The sequence below is a fragment of the Denticeps clupeoides genome, chromosome 3 (assembly GCF_900700375.1).
Source record: "Denticeps clupeoides chromosome 3, fDenClu1.1, whole genome shotgun sequence".
Lineage (NCBI taxonomy): Eukaryota > Metazoa > Chordata > Actinopteri > Clupeiformes > Denticipitidae > Denticeps > Denticeps clupeoides.
This window is the reverse complement of record NC_041709.1, coordinates 13,959,539-13,974,407: the sequence shown is the minus strand read 5'-3', so window position 1 is coordinate 13,974,407 and position 14,869 is coordinate 13,959,539. Positions and strand designations below refer to the sequence as shown.

Sequence of the window (14,869 nt, the reverse complement as noted above, 5' to 3'; positions counted from 1 at the left end):
CATTGGATAGATTGCTATAATTGTTTGTTGAAAATGTTTTAAATGCATTGTAAGATGAAATGGCGTGAAATGGCATGAAATTTAAGCTGTGATGCTAGGTTGTGAAAAGTGACATTTGGCCTGGTGATGGTGCTGGAGTAATGGTTGCACAGGGACTGGTTTCAAGCAGGCCTTCTGTTGCCCACCCAAAATCCACAGAAACTGAGCAAAGGCTTCTCAGTTCGAGCAAGATCCACAACACTGCACACTTTTTTTTCTGTACGGTTGTTCAATTGAAACGTTTAGCAAATCATTTTACTCTGCTTGGGTGCACTTTGATCTGAGTTGGGATGTAGACACCAGTGGCAGAAGGCTTGTCTGTATTTGGCTGACTCTATGCATAGGTTGTATCTTTGTGTGCTTGTGTGTCAGCATCTCTCTACCAATCCCAGAAGCCCGTAAAGAGCAAATGAAATGCTCAATGTGCAGTTTTCACAGTCTGAACCATTGTAACCTGTAGTTATAGTCCTGAGAAGCTGCATTAGTCGCTTTTACCTTAATGAAGACAATCATATCTAGCTACTAACAGATGCTTAGTTATATAATAAAAGACTAGTAACATTTTATGACCTTTTACTATGTGCAAGAAATTAGTCTTCGATTACTTAGCCAGCTGTGGGCACATCTGGATGCATCAAACTTTGAACAAAAAAGCCCTAGTTAACTCTGTCAGAGTGCACATGAGAGTGGCATTTTCAGACGAAAACCCGAGTTCCCGAGATCTGCCTCTGCATCATAATCTCTCCAGTGCAGAACGGTGGAGGCATCGTCATGTTGCTTGTGCTGCTTTCGGTAGGGGCAGGGAATATTGCTAAAGCTACAACAGACATGGATGAAACAAGGCAACAAACAGGTTTCTGCATAATCATAATCTCATGAATATTATGTACAATACCATGCTGTTAAAATCCACAGTTATGTTTGCAGTGAAACTCTGACGAAAATCAGGAATCTCTGTATCTTTTCAGATTAATTTATTTCTAATGTTTTTATCAGAAGAAGAAAAAGAGTGTGTGTGTCTGTGGTTCCCGTGGCTTTCTCTCTGTTGTTATCCAGAAGAACGAAAACAGGGATTTGTAGCGGAGCTGGCGCTATGGGGGATCACCACTGGGGTTTTTCCAGTCCAGATCAGATTTGCAGATGACATGAATATCATATCACATAGGACTGTCCAGTACCTCCTGACACTTTCTTTCGACATAGGTCCAACTGCCAATCCCCGAATGTCTGCTGATCCTCGTTTTCACACTCACACCACCAATCATACTACATGTATGATTTACTGTACAGAATGATTATTCCAAACCATAGTATGCATCATAATTCATTCCCTGTATACTAGTATTATCTCAGGTAATTCTCTCATGTATTATCTTATTTTACTGAACCAGACCTGCAGCTCATCTAGGAGGTTTCCATAGCTACAGACATTGTGTTGCTACCTTTGGAGTGTCATGCATTCATTCATTATTTACTTGACTTCACTGAATATACTCTAATATTAGGGGGCTTTTGCATTTGCCTGAAGACTGCAATGCTAATATGCTTATGAACTTTTTGACATAAGGTTCACATTAATATATAATGAAAAGTCAGGCCCTTCGCACAGACAATGTTAATGAGTGTGTATTGTAGATGAATGATTCATTTTTATCTTCTGCTGTGACATTTGTGAATTTAGTGATTCAGCACATTTTTATGCTTTGCTACTTTTTCACCTGCACAAACAGACCTGAAACCCTTTCAGCTGGAAGGAAATGTGCTTTGTAAGGCTGCCTTTTTCATGTCTGGGTCTAATTTTACCATGCCAGGGCAGGGTTCCCACAAGCCGCTTAAATGACGGTTACACCATAGCTTCCGGGGCCCCTGTAAACCTATACCAGTGGGCAGTTACTGGGAAGGAATCTGACTGCGGGAGAAGCGGGTTTCTCTTTCTCCTTTTGTCAAAACCTCAGACGACGAGCAGCACAGTCACATGTGAAAAGTCAAAAGGTCAAAGAGGAGCTGGACACAGCGTGTTGTTTTCTTCACAGCGGCTAATGTGCTACCACGCTGACGTAATGCTGATGCCATGGGATCCCTTGGCTGCACTTTTCCACATCGGCAGATCTTAAAAGCCTGCCTCCCACAGGGAGAGGAGGGCCTAAATGTGCATTTACCACATGAATAGTGTTCAAGTAGCCCATGTAGAGTTAGTGTGTGTGTGTGTCTTTTTTTTTTGTGGGTGCTTCTCCTTAAAGAAACATGTTCTTCCTTAAATTGCACGAAGCTGAGTGCTTAGTTTGCACAGTTGTACCTGGCACGGTTCCTTAATGTTGCAAATCTGTGCAGCCTGGGAGGTCCTTGCTCAGTTAAACAGATGTGTTGCTGGTCATCTGGGTGAAATATATTGCTGGCTCAGTATCACTGCTGCCCAGACTGATATTTGAAACAGGACCTCAATGGCTCGTGCTTTTTCCTGGTTTGTTGCTTTGAACACCTTAACTGCTGCTCCCTTGCAGTGATGGAAAGATGTGTCAGTCATGCTTACAACAAATATGATTTGACAAATCTGAAACACTCGTTCATAGTAAAATGCCCAATCGATGATCCATTGTGTTGTGATGCATGGCTCCAAATAGCATCTACTTTATATTCGAAGAATATAATGAAAATGGTAGTATAAATAGGAAATGGTGAATGACAGAAATGTAGCAGATGGTGAATTGCACTCGACGTGTGACGGGATGCCTTGAACAAAAGTGCAGCCCAGCTGTTACATTGGAGTCTGTGTAAACAGACAGTGTTGCAAAAGATTTGCAACAAGGTAATGACATGGAACGTCGACAATTCCAGTTGTACAAAATTTGGCGTTGAGGAAAGCAGGTCAGTTATGATGAAGCAGGTGCCTGATGGGGCAAAATGGACAGTAAACTGTGTGATATCATCGCAATGGTGCCAGTTCAGTCAAGTGAATACAAAAGGGTGAAGAGAACATTACATCATCCGTTGTGTTGTGGTCCATCAGCACTTTCTCATCACTCTCATTAGATCCCCCGGCCCACACGGACCCCTCCCCCCCTCCGCTCCCTGGCTCTCCGCAGTAGCCATGCAGGCAGGGGTGCTGCGCACAGCAGCTTCGTCAGAATAAAATAAAAAAAAACAACAACGCAGATGCAGCATGGCATGATGGATCAACACACTTATCAAGGCCATTTAGGGGCCAAGGTAGAAGGGGCGCAAACAGGGGTTGGAACATAGTTAGAGGTCGAATGGGCAACAGGTTAAGGGGTTATAGGCCTGATATGGCTTGAGATCAGGCCCACTGAAATATTACATTGCCACTCTGGCAAGTACTCTGTACTACCTACCTTAGTGCTTCATTACATTCATAAATGTAATATTATACACAAACTTAAGAGTGGCCTAGCAGGTAAGGAAGCAGACCTGTAATTGGAAGGTTGCCGGTTCAAATCCCGAACCGCCAAGGTGCCACTGAGGTGCAACAAAGCACACTGCTCACCGGGCACCTGTCATTGCTGCCCACTGCTCACCAAGGGTGATGGGTTAAAAGTTGTGTCCACCGTGTGCTGTGATGCAGTGTTTCACAATGACAATCACTTCACTTTCGCTTTATAATTGAATACATACTAGAACTACTGAGTTGTAAGCAGCTGTTCATTCTCCATTATACAGTATCAGTGTGAACACATAAGAATGAGAGCCTTCACAGGCTGTGCCACGCGTAAAAAAAACAGCGTGTGTTAGCGAGTCGGTCGCTTTTTATTGTGTTTCAGCTGTTCGCCTCGCTGTCTCTTGTATTTCCCAAGCTCGTTTACATGCCATGCAGTGCCAATGGTCCTGCTGACTGATGCTGGTGCCCTGGCAGCTTGTTTCTCAGGACGCAACGTGCCTGGTCTGTCAGCGATGTCAGAAATGAAAATGCTTTAAAAAGCTACCTGTATGAGTACCAACATTTCTCTGGATCTGTCACTCCTGTTCCGGTCTCCCAGCTTACATGTTAGACATGTATGTAGAACAAAAATACATTAGCCTGGAGGATGAAGAATGGCCAGTTTCAAGGCTGGTTTCATAATCAATACTATTTCAAATGTTGTGATTGTGCAGGAGAGTTTTAATTGGCAAACATTCTCTTTCACATGAAAATAATGCTAAAATTAAATGAACAATTCTGTTTTTCTCTATCAGTGAAAGCGTGAGAACTTTTACTGTGGCTGCTCATGTCAATTGGCAGTAAACACCATCTCAGGCTCTGGTAAGCTGTTCGTGGGACTGAAGGCCTGCTTGGCTCAGAGACTATGCTTCATGATTATGCGTGTGAGGGAACAGGTGGACGCTTCAGTCTACTGTCACTCCCTGATATGAGGTTTCGGCACAAATGGCCTCTCTGCACTGAGGCCTCCGAGAGGGCAGGGCTTTAGGGCATAAACTGTGAAACTGCTTCCTTTCTTTTTTTACAGATGTTGATCATACTGTGGAGGCATTGTGAGCCTTCCCAACACGGTAATCTAAATGTCCATGTCAGGAAGAACAGATTCTGTTTCTTAAAGACATGTTCAGGGCTAGAAGAGACTGAACACATAGCACTCCTTACCTTTTAATTGAAATGGTAATTCAAGATTTTTATATTATTTATATATTATTTATATATATATTTTTTTTGTTAAGCAGTGCTAACTAAATGTATTTATAAACATATTACACATGTTAGCATGTTTATGTGTGAATATTATTAAAATTACTTTTGTATAAATAAGTAATCTTTGTCTGGGAAAGACTACATTATGAGTTGTTACTGTATTCAGATGTGGCATGGTCTTCCATAACTTCGCCATGGAAGTTTGGCTGTTCCCCACTGTGTTTTAAACCCCCTGCACAGTTAATCAGTTAATTGCTGTCTTTCAACATATATTATATTGAAATAAATGAAAATGTCACCTGTTTAGTATAATTAATTGATCATACATACATCCTACAAAATATGAAGTAATGGCAAAGGCTAGAAAGACAAAATAATGATTTATATTATAAAGCATTCTTAGTTCACAGCATTTCCCCCTCTGCCTACATTTCTGCACAGTATTTTTACATAAATACACTGTGTGGATTGGTATGTCTATCCTAATTATTTCTTAATATATACAACAAACAATGGATATTCCTGGTTTCTCCCCATGTATGGCCCTGCATTGTGTGCATCTTAAAACCTTTCCTGGCAACAACAAATTTTCCATCTATTGTCAACAGCCTATTGTAACTCAATTCCCACTCAGTATCAGTGGGAGAAGTCCTGGAATTGCTGAATAACCTGCAGAACATGCTGCCAGCAGACTTTGCCAGGATCTATAGAGCAGGTGGTCTGCAGTCACTTTAATGCAGTCAAATCATTATTCTTGCTTTTAGTCGGCCAAATGCATCGCTGCTTAACTTATACACATAAATTTGTCTTGCTTTTGTTAAAACAGCAGTAGGATTTTCCCGGCCTGCTGCTTGAACAAATGTGAAGAAACCGTTCATTTCTTTATACAGATATACAGAACTCTTCTTTGCCTGACACCTTATATATTCCTCTTATGTATTGATATACTCCCTTTTTTTGCAGTTAAACTTGCATTTGCCCCCATTTTGTTGTTAGCATGTCACAATCCGTATTTTAGATGAGTTTCTTAGTAAATAGCTGCCGCATGACTACGAGTGGACAGATGTGGCAGGAAATGTCTTTCCACCTGAATTTAATACGTCATTGGGAGAGGAGCCAGATAGGACTGGATATATTCTTTGGCTCACAGATTATGTTCAATTACCTGTTCCCTGCCACATGGGAGATTTACAGAGGGCAGCTGAGCTCCTCCAGTGATGTGTCACCTCATCGAGCCAGTGACAGCAGTGGCTCCATGGGGTTTGTGCCAGAATACCTACGAGTGTTATGTTTATGAGGTCAAATGAAGGATGTGGTCAAATAAAGCTCAAGGGTTACAGAGACACCTCAAACTCTATTTCATGTGCCTGACCATACAAAACAAGAGAGCAGATATCTACGTGATTCCAGTCAAGTATCAGGATTATTTCAAATGTTCATGGTGTTCCTTGGAGTTTACACTAATCCTTTCAAATCTGAGGTGAAAATAATTCAGATCAAATATTAATCAGATAACAGCCAGTTTGAAGACATTCGTGGTGCTCTGTCCAGGAAAATGTCAAGTCCCGGCTTTAGTGGCCCTCTGCTACTAGTGGTCACTACTGGTGCTACTGGGCATTTTTTAAAATCAGACTTTAAACCAGTAGTTACAGGAACAGTCCCCTTGGAGAAACTCAGGTTTAAGAGTCTTGCGCAGGTACACAATGGTAGTAAGTGAACCTGGGTCTTTGTGGTTATCTGGTTCAAGTGTGTGTGTGTCCCTAGGCTACAACCACCCTAAATAGAAAGACAAATGCTGGGCAACAGCAGACTTGACAAAGACCAACAAGTGTTGCAAAAAAGCAGGATTGAAGCAGGGACCTTTAGATCTTCAGTCTAACACTCTCCCAACTGAGATATTTTGGCACTTCACATGTGTTTAATGTGGTGTCGTCGTGTTTGTTACCCACAACTGTGTCTTATTTACTTGCTGCCTTTTATATTTAGCCTAGCTCTTATTCAAGGCATTCTGTCTTTCTTTTAGATTATTATTTAAAAGAAGTTTTCTTTCCATTGCAGCATCATCCAGCTCGATGAAAAGGGACAGGTTGTTCCTTTTTGGGCACTGCTGAAGTCGGCTGACGAATCAGGGTTTAGTTAATGGAGGTACACACTGCAGTCATCTGTTGTATAAAAAGGAGCATAGGGCATTAATTGATTTACTTTCTCTTCGTTTATTAACCCCCCAAAAGCGTCCAAAGCGTCTCTGGATAAGAGACAACAGCTGCCTGTTGTTGATGTCAGTGGTTCATTTTTTCCAATGGATGCAGCTGTCAGACGCTGACTTACCAACTGCACCAAGTCATAGGTGCAAGAACAAATGGGGGAAAGTTTTTTTTTTTTTTTGCAGATATTACAAATATAAAAATTACATTCACAATCAGCACCTATGCTCTAGGGACCCAAACAACCTGACAAAATGTCTATGCTTGTTTCATGTGTAGAATGCACTAGAGACCTTGGTCCACGGCTCTGTGATTAATAGACTTATTAAGGTTTATTCCTGCAGAGCCAGTTGTCATTCATTTATTATAAAACCATCTAGTTCCACTGGAAACTGTGATAAAATTGTGAGTAACCTCACACCCCTGACGCTCACATCGCTTCCACATTCAACAAGAGTTGCTTTTATATTGCTTCTGATATGTAACTGTATTACAGGGATTCAAGGTGTGGGAGCTGTTTGAGACATAATGTTACTGTAACAAATTAATTAATTTAGTTTTATTATAATAATATGGATTCAGATTAGTCTCTATGTTTACACAATAACAGAAGTGAATGCTGTTACCATGCAAAAGTATATATTGCAGCCACAAACCAATTTTCTTGCTCAAACACACACACACACACACACACACACACACACAGTAGTGATCTACAAGATTTTCTTGTCATTGTTCACTTTGGGTGTAATGGCCTTTCCCCAACGGGCTCTCGTACCCAGGTGGGCTGGTATAGGTATAACAGCTCACATAACCCCTCACCTCTGACCTGAGATCACTGCTATTCATTCAGCTTGGGTGGAAATTGAGTAGCCATTATGGCTCCTTCCATTACAGGAGCCAGGCTCAGGAGCACAATGGCTGCTTGGAGCCAGTAGAGGCTCCGGCATGTGGTGTCTCCATGTTTGCTGTGTCTGTTGACATGGACCTGCACGCTTGATTGTCTCTCGGATAAACCTGATCTGCTCCATAGACCACCGGCCCACAGAAGGTAGCAGTGTAACCTACCACTCCCGTCATACAGGAGACTAACCGTTTGAGAGACAGAAAACTGGAGGTCTTATCTCCATCTGATAGAACAGGAATGTTCTCCATCATGCTCATTCCCAAGGTCTCTCCTCAAATATTGGTGCTGAGAGGGGAAGGACAATGCTATCTGATTCTGAGGCCTTGCTGGCACGTTCTCTCCTTTCTGCACTTATAATCTGTAGTACTATGAGGACAACGAGTGAACTCTGCCTCAGATTCATTCATCAAAAGGTATAAAGTTCTGCTCAGACTTCAAAATATTTTGTAAAATAAACAAACATACCGGCATTCAGTACAATTTAGTTGCCAACCCTTACGCAAGCAAGTGCCTATACCGACACCGGTGACTGCTGAAATACAAACAGAGCAAGCTGCTTTTTGTTGCTGATCACCCCAGCAGAAGATCCATCGGATGGTCCACGAAGCAGAAGTAACAGCAGAACAATCGCCTCACGTTCATGGGCCTGACATTTTACCTGCGTCAGCACAATTACTAGACTTCACCCAGAAGCTAGCTGTATTCTGTCACTGCATAAATGTCGGCCATCAGTGCCACCCTGCCACTGCTTATTAACACAAATGCTTGACAAAAAAATGGAGTTCAAATCTGAATTTGTTTCCGAGTCAACAGTGGACAAAAAATAACAAGTTTAATAATGAGTTCACTGCCCATCTGTACCTATATGGGTACAGATGCTTGAAGCTGGGGAAGTACCCTTCTGAAGAGCTATAATGTACCCATCCTCACATGTACTTTTTTGTACCCTAGTCATATGTACAATTAGCTATCATGACTGGAAATTAAAATTACATTTACATATAAGTATGATGTAGTGGTTTGCAAAGGGCAGCACACTTGTGGTGTTGTTGTGTTGCCCAGGGAGCTGGGGGTTAAAGACATTGCATAAGGGGAGGCTGGGCTCAAAACGGCAACCTTCAACTAACACAGTCACAGTCTTAGTCCACTGAGCTATACACTGCTGTGTCTGTCTGTCTGTGTTTTTTTTTTTCGGTCATTGATGTATTTTCATGTATATTCCTTTTGTCCTTTGTTGTGTTATGCTGCTGTGAAAAATATACTTTTACAAACAAGAACATCAGCCACTTTTGGAAAAATTGGTCAAATCTACTAGCCATTCCATTACTATTGTGCAGCTGAAATCTGGTAATTTACAAGCATTTTTGTTGGTACAATGGGTTAATTGGAATCATTTCCATGTGGTGCAGGTTCATGGGTACAACTATGTACTTTACCCAATTCAGGTAAAACATGGTGTCACAAAGGACCTGTCCTGTACTTTTTTACAGTCAACTGAAAGGAACAGTTTTGTACCTGGAGGTTTAATATTGTACCCTGTGTGTACCTTCATTTCTCTGTGTGTAGTTATTCAAGGTTCAGAGTTCTATTCTGTCATTTGTAGACCGTGTTGACTGATGCTGTGACTGGCTACTGTGTATGGCGTCTCATTATAAACATTGTGCTGCAAGACGTTCATTTAATTGCTTGGCTAGACTTATTTTGCATATGTTTTCATATGGTGAGAATCTGTGTTTGTCCAGCAGCCAGCCTTGCCTCAGTTCACCCAAGTCATTGAAAGTGTGCCTGTGGGCTGAGTGTGATCTCCCCATTGTTTTCTGACTGAAGCTATTTAGAGGGGTGGGTGTGGGCCTGCCCCCTCCTCTCTTTTCTTTTTGCTCTCAGCTCAGTTGTTCCGGGGCATTTGATCACTTATACAGCCTGCAGGCCCACAGTCTTCAGCCACTGCCACTCCTCATGCGCCCTGTGGGAGCAGGCTGGTGGGGTGAGAGATCTTGGACATGGAGGTGGTGCAACAGACCATGTGTTCTCTAGCACAGTTTGGATTAGCAGACATTTCAAGATCTACTGCAGGTAAAGCTGTAATTTATTATTGTTTGGGTTGCTGGCACTTGGCTGTTAGATATGTTCCTAGTACTGCGGGTTCTTTCTGCCATATTCTCTGAATATGACAGATCACACTCATAGATTATAAATACTGTTTTCCAGTCAGAAAAGTTAAGATAAACAGATTTTATTAGTGGCACAGTATGATACTCATCCTGTCTTTTATATAGTTTAGTGCTGTTGAGATAAAGGCTTTCATGATTTTTTATGTAAGTGTATAGAAATGTATATACATAGATATATGTGTATTACTTAGTTAGTGTTTTGATGTCTGAACGTCTGCACAGAAATTTATGGTGGCTCCGGAGAAATTCCCAGACTGTCATTACTGTCAGCCTGTGATCGCCTGTCTCTGCATGCTCCTCTGTTCTCTGTCCCACCAGGTGTCTGAAATACAAGTGTCTATGGGTGTCTCCAAAGCCGACCAGGAAGCAAGACATGTGTTTTGTCTATTCCAGGCAAACAATGCTAAGCGGCAAGTAATTGTCTGCTTTCCTGTCAAAAGCTGCTGCTTCCTCTGAAAGTGGCAAACATAGTCTGGAACGGCGAATGTGGATCTCCCTGCTGTTGCTGTTACTGGTTACTACAGTAATGCAATGGCATTACTGGGCATTCGTTTTACTAAGTCGACATGGGAGTATGTGTTGTTGATAGTGGCCCATGTTGACAGAGGTCGTACGCTTCACGCCAAAAAGGACTGTAGAAAAGACAGCTCTGGTATTAGCACTCAATTATAGCACAGGGCAGCTCATTGTTGGGTTCCACCTGGATGGAGCTTTAGTAGTGGCCTGGTCACTTATTAAGCACCCTGGAACACATACCTCAGGAGCCATCTGATTTCTGACGTATGGAAAGAGAGGGGGAGGGATGGAGGAGTGGCGAGCGAGAGATTGCTGCCTGAGGCCATCTGCTTCAAAGAAGTGTCGGTGCGTATCACAGAACAGCGGGCTCAAGCCGTTTCCATGTGCTTTTCCCAGGAACGGCTCCGATAGTGTTGTTGCATCTGGCGTTATTACAGGATTACAAAGATCTCAAAACCCTTATAAAAGGGGACAAAATAAAGTGCACAGTCCTCGGTGCAGCCGAATCAACGGGCCTGACTTGCTGAGGTCCTGGTAGAAGTTCATTTTTTACTTTGAAGAGTAGAGCGGCCTTCTCGTTTTGAGCAGAGCAGAACAATGCGACTGCCTGACATATCGTCAAACTAGATATCCACGTTGTGCACTTTGGATTGTCTTGTTACCCAGTGTGTGGATGAATTGTTGGTCATTGTATAGCATGCATCTCCCATTGATGTCTGTCTGCGCAATGAAACGTGATTGGAGTTTGGCAGGAGGGCCTTTGTGTGTTTGAGCCGTGTGTCCTCTACGGAAAAAACACTCACAGCAACAGTCAGCCGAAAAATAGAGACTCCTTTACCTTAGCTGACCCACGTTTAAACACTGGCCAGGCCGTTGTCTTTGAGTGTGATATAGGGCAGTGCTTGCTGGTAATTTGCTTTACTTTTTCATGCATATCAGTCAGTAATCACTCCGCATTGTTCTTGGCCTTTTAGGGAGTTTTTTTTCTTTGATTAAAGTATGCTGTGGGTGTGTGAGTGTGTGTTTTAAACATATGGTCCTAATACATAAAGACAACTCCATTAAATAACTGCAGGAGCAAATAGACAGCATATCCATCACTTTCCAGGCAATTTAATAACATATTAATCATAATCCTCCCTCTGTAATTCAAACATTGCTCAGTGTAGCAAGGAAGAATCCTGGTTCTGTAAGCTTGGCTAAGTGCTCCAATCCATGTCTTATTAGAATGAAGTTTAGAAAGCATTTTACTGCGACTGTGTATGTAATTAATTCCCGAAGCTGTCTGTGTCCAGCCTGCACTGCATTTATCAGTCGTTTTTGTCATTAAAAACAAACTTTTCAAATGGCCCTGGTGAGCTTTTAATCTGTTCTTTATGGAAACATTACATATGGGAGTAGTGCAACGTGCGGCGCCTTGCCCAAGTGTAGTTTTACATGAAACAAAGTTTGCTTTGTGGACATTGGGAGCTCTTTTGACAGTGCTGCAATATTAGATGTCATCCCTACTTGCATCCAGGCAGAAGAAAGACCTGCATTGTGTGCCCTCCGTATCTTTTGGGGGATCAGTGTTCCATACTGCTTGGAATAATATGGTGCATTTTTGGCCTTATGCATTAGGAACAGTATCTTGTGTGAATTTACACCAACATACAAAATACGTTTTATGGTGAATGTTGCCAGATTGGGTGGTTTTGAATTTGAGATTTTAGGAAAAATTGCTTGCCAATAACAGATATTGAGGAACTTTATTGAGATGTGACTTTTTGGTCTTCGGGTGTCTTACACACTAGGCCACTACAACACTCGTTTATAATAATAGGTTTATAGGTTTATAGGTTTCTCTTAAGGGCTGGGTGGCTTGTTGGTTCATCTTCGCTGAATGCAGAAAATGAGGAAACTTGTCCAGCTCGTATCTGTTTATTTACGTAAATTCTAAAGACATGCTTGATGCGACATTATTGAACATTGTCCAAGTCCATTACTCTGATTTGAAAACAGCGACCTTAATGTCCATCCACAATATTCGTTAATGTGGTCAAAAACCGTCTCCAGTTTGTGAAAGAAGGGACAGGGACATCCATCATTCCAGTCACACGTTCAGCACACACCGCAGCAGAACTGCACGTTCCGATGGGGAACTGTTTTGGGCGCCTGGTGAGTGACAGGGCGAGATTATGTTTACCGTAAACACCTCCCGCCATGGCAACAGCGGCATCGCACAGCAGGGCTCCCCGCGAACAGACGAGGAGGAGAAAAAAAAAAAGCGAGCCGAGCGTCTCCCGTCCCTACATACCTATTTAAATCCACAAACGTCCCCCTCGCAATCACGCTTCATTTGCTGCCGTTCTGTTCGTCCCCGATGCAGCCTGCAGAAGGGAGACGGGACCAGGGGACATGCAATATCTGCTAGTGGCTTTTTTTATGAATGAAGGGCACCCTGTGTTTACAGCCATGGCCAGTTTTCCCAAGCATGTCCGGCTTCTGTGTTTGCAGTGTTCCGTATTTATAGTGTGGCAGGAAATAAAACACAGCAAGTGTGTGTGTGTGTGTGTGTGTGTGTGTGTGTGTGTGTGTGTTTGAGCTCTGCACACTGTCTGAAGCAAACAGGAAGACACCAGTACACAAGCGAGGGAGCTTTGTCAGGCTGCACTGTGGGGTTTCTATAAAGACGGAGCACCGAGGGGAACCTCAGAGGAATCACCGGACGTTTGCATGACAATCTGTGCGCACAATGCAGCCGGGAGAGGAGTGGAGAAGCTGCCGCATCTGCCGCGCAAACAAGACAAATCGAAACGTCACATTAATAAAGTTGATCACAGACAAGCGCTTGTCCTGGCAAGTGTCACTTTCAGTGCGGGAAGCACGCGTCAGTGAGTCAGGCGTTCCTGAATGCGAAGGCCGGAGTCCGTGACAGGTCTCCCCTACACCAGTTGATACATCGCACCGCAAGTGCAAGGAGGCTGACGGAGGCCCGTGTCTTGGCGGATGAGTGAGACGGGAAGCGGTCAAGAGGCCAGTTGTCCAGGACGTCCAGTGGAAGCGAATGACTGGCAGTCATGGGCACGCAGACAACAGGACGTGAGCAGTCAGGAGGCCAAGTCATTCTGGTGATTCAGAGGGGGCTGAAAAGTGTGAAAGGCGTTTGTCTCTGGATTCCACTTGGGGAATTGAATACGGGGCTGGACGGATGGAGAATCTCATTGTGCCTCTATCGGCAGCTGAGGGGGGGGGGGGGGGGGGTAGAGAGAGAGAGAGGGAGAGAAGAAGAGAGAGGGGAGAGAGAGAAGTAGAGAGAGGGAAAGAGAGAGAGGGGTGGTAGTAGCCTAGTGGGTAACACACTCGCCTGTAAACCAGGAGACCCAGGTTCAAATCCCACTTACTACCATTGTGTCCCTGAGCAAGACACTAAACCCTGAGTGTCTCCAGTGGGGGACTGTCCCTGTAACTACTGATTGTAAGTCGATCTGTATAATGGCGTCTGATAAATGCTGTAAATGTAAGTAGAGAGAGAAAGAAGTAGAGAAAAGAGGGAGAGGTAGAGAGAGAGAAGTAGAGAGTGATAGAGAGAAGTAGAGAGGGAGAGTAGAGAAAAAGAGGGAGAGAGATAGAGAGAGAGAAGTAGAGAAAAAGAGGGAGAGAGGTGAGTAGAGAGAGAGAGTGAGAGAGAGAAAAGAGGGAGAGAGAAGTAGAGAGGGAGAGAGAGAGAGAAGTAGAGAGAGAGAGAGAAAGGGAGAGAGAGAGAGAGAGAGAGCGAGAGAAGTAGAGGGAGAGAGGTAGAGAGAAGTAGAGGGAGAGGGAGAGAGAAGTGGAGAGAGAGAGGGAGAGAGGTAGAGAGAGAGAGCGAGAGAAGTAGAGAGTGAGAGAGAGAGGAGAGAGAGAGAGAGAGAGGTAGAGAGAGAGAGAGTAGAGAGGGAGAGAGAGGTAGAGAGGGAGAGAGGGGAGAGAAGAGAAGAGAGAGAGAGGGAGAGAGGTAGAGAGTGAGAGAGAGAGGTGTGGGGAGGAGGAGCGAGAGGTGCCGTCTTGGGCGCGCGGTCGCGCGGTGCGGCTAGGGCGCGCGGTGGTGAGGGCGTCGGCGCGTTGAGCGAGGAGCGGTAAGAGCCGCGAAAGCGGGCGCGCGCAAGGAGATGTGGGAGAGTAGGTAGAGGATGTAGGGGAGGGGCGGGCGTAGAGAGGAGCGAGGAAGGGGGGTAGGGGGCGGCGGTGTGCGCGAGGAGCGAGAGAGAGGCGTGAGAGGTAGAGAGAGAGGGGGGGAGAGAGAGACAGCCAGGACAGCGGGCAGCAGCGTGGACGCTCTCTCTGTTTTCTGCTCCGTCCGCCGCCAGCGTCCCACGTGACAGCACCGAGCGGTCGGGCTACGCGGGGCGGCGATCGGGGTTCTGCGCCGCGGAGG

At 44.1% G+C, this 14,869-nt stretch overlaps 1 protein-coding gene across 4 annotated transcripts in view; it reads left to right on the top strand.

Annotated features, from left to right (window-relative positions):
* Positions 1–14,869, top strand: part of arhgap24 (Rho GTPase activating protein 24) — a 76,722-nt gene that overhangs the window by 46,591 nt on the left and 15,262 nt on the right. The window contains exon 1 of one of the 4 annotated variants that reach the window (XM_028973305.1): positions 9,700–9,862. The exons of 2 other annotated variants lie outside the window; for them this stretch is intronic. In XM_028973305.1, coding sequence (XP_028829138.1) covers positions 9,790–9,862 — 73 coding nt within the window. In that variant the 5' untranslated portion in view covers positions 9,700–9,789. Of the gene's footprint in view, positions 1–9,699; positions 9,863–14,731; position 14,869 lie in introns of those variants that run through there. One more of the 4 variants, XM_028973307.1, reaches the window with a different exon arrangement.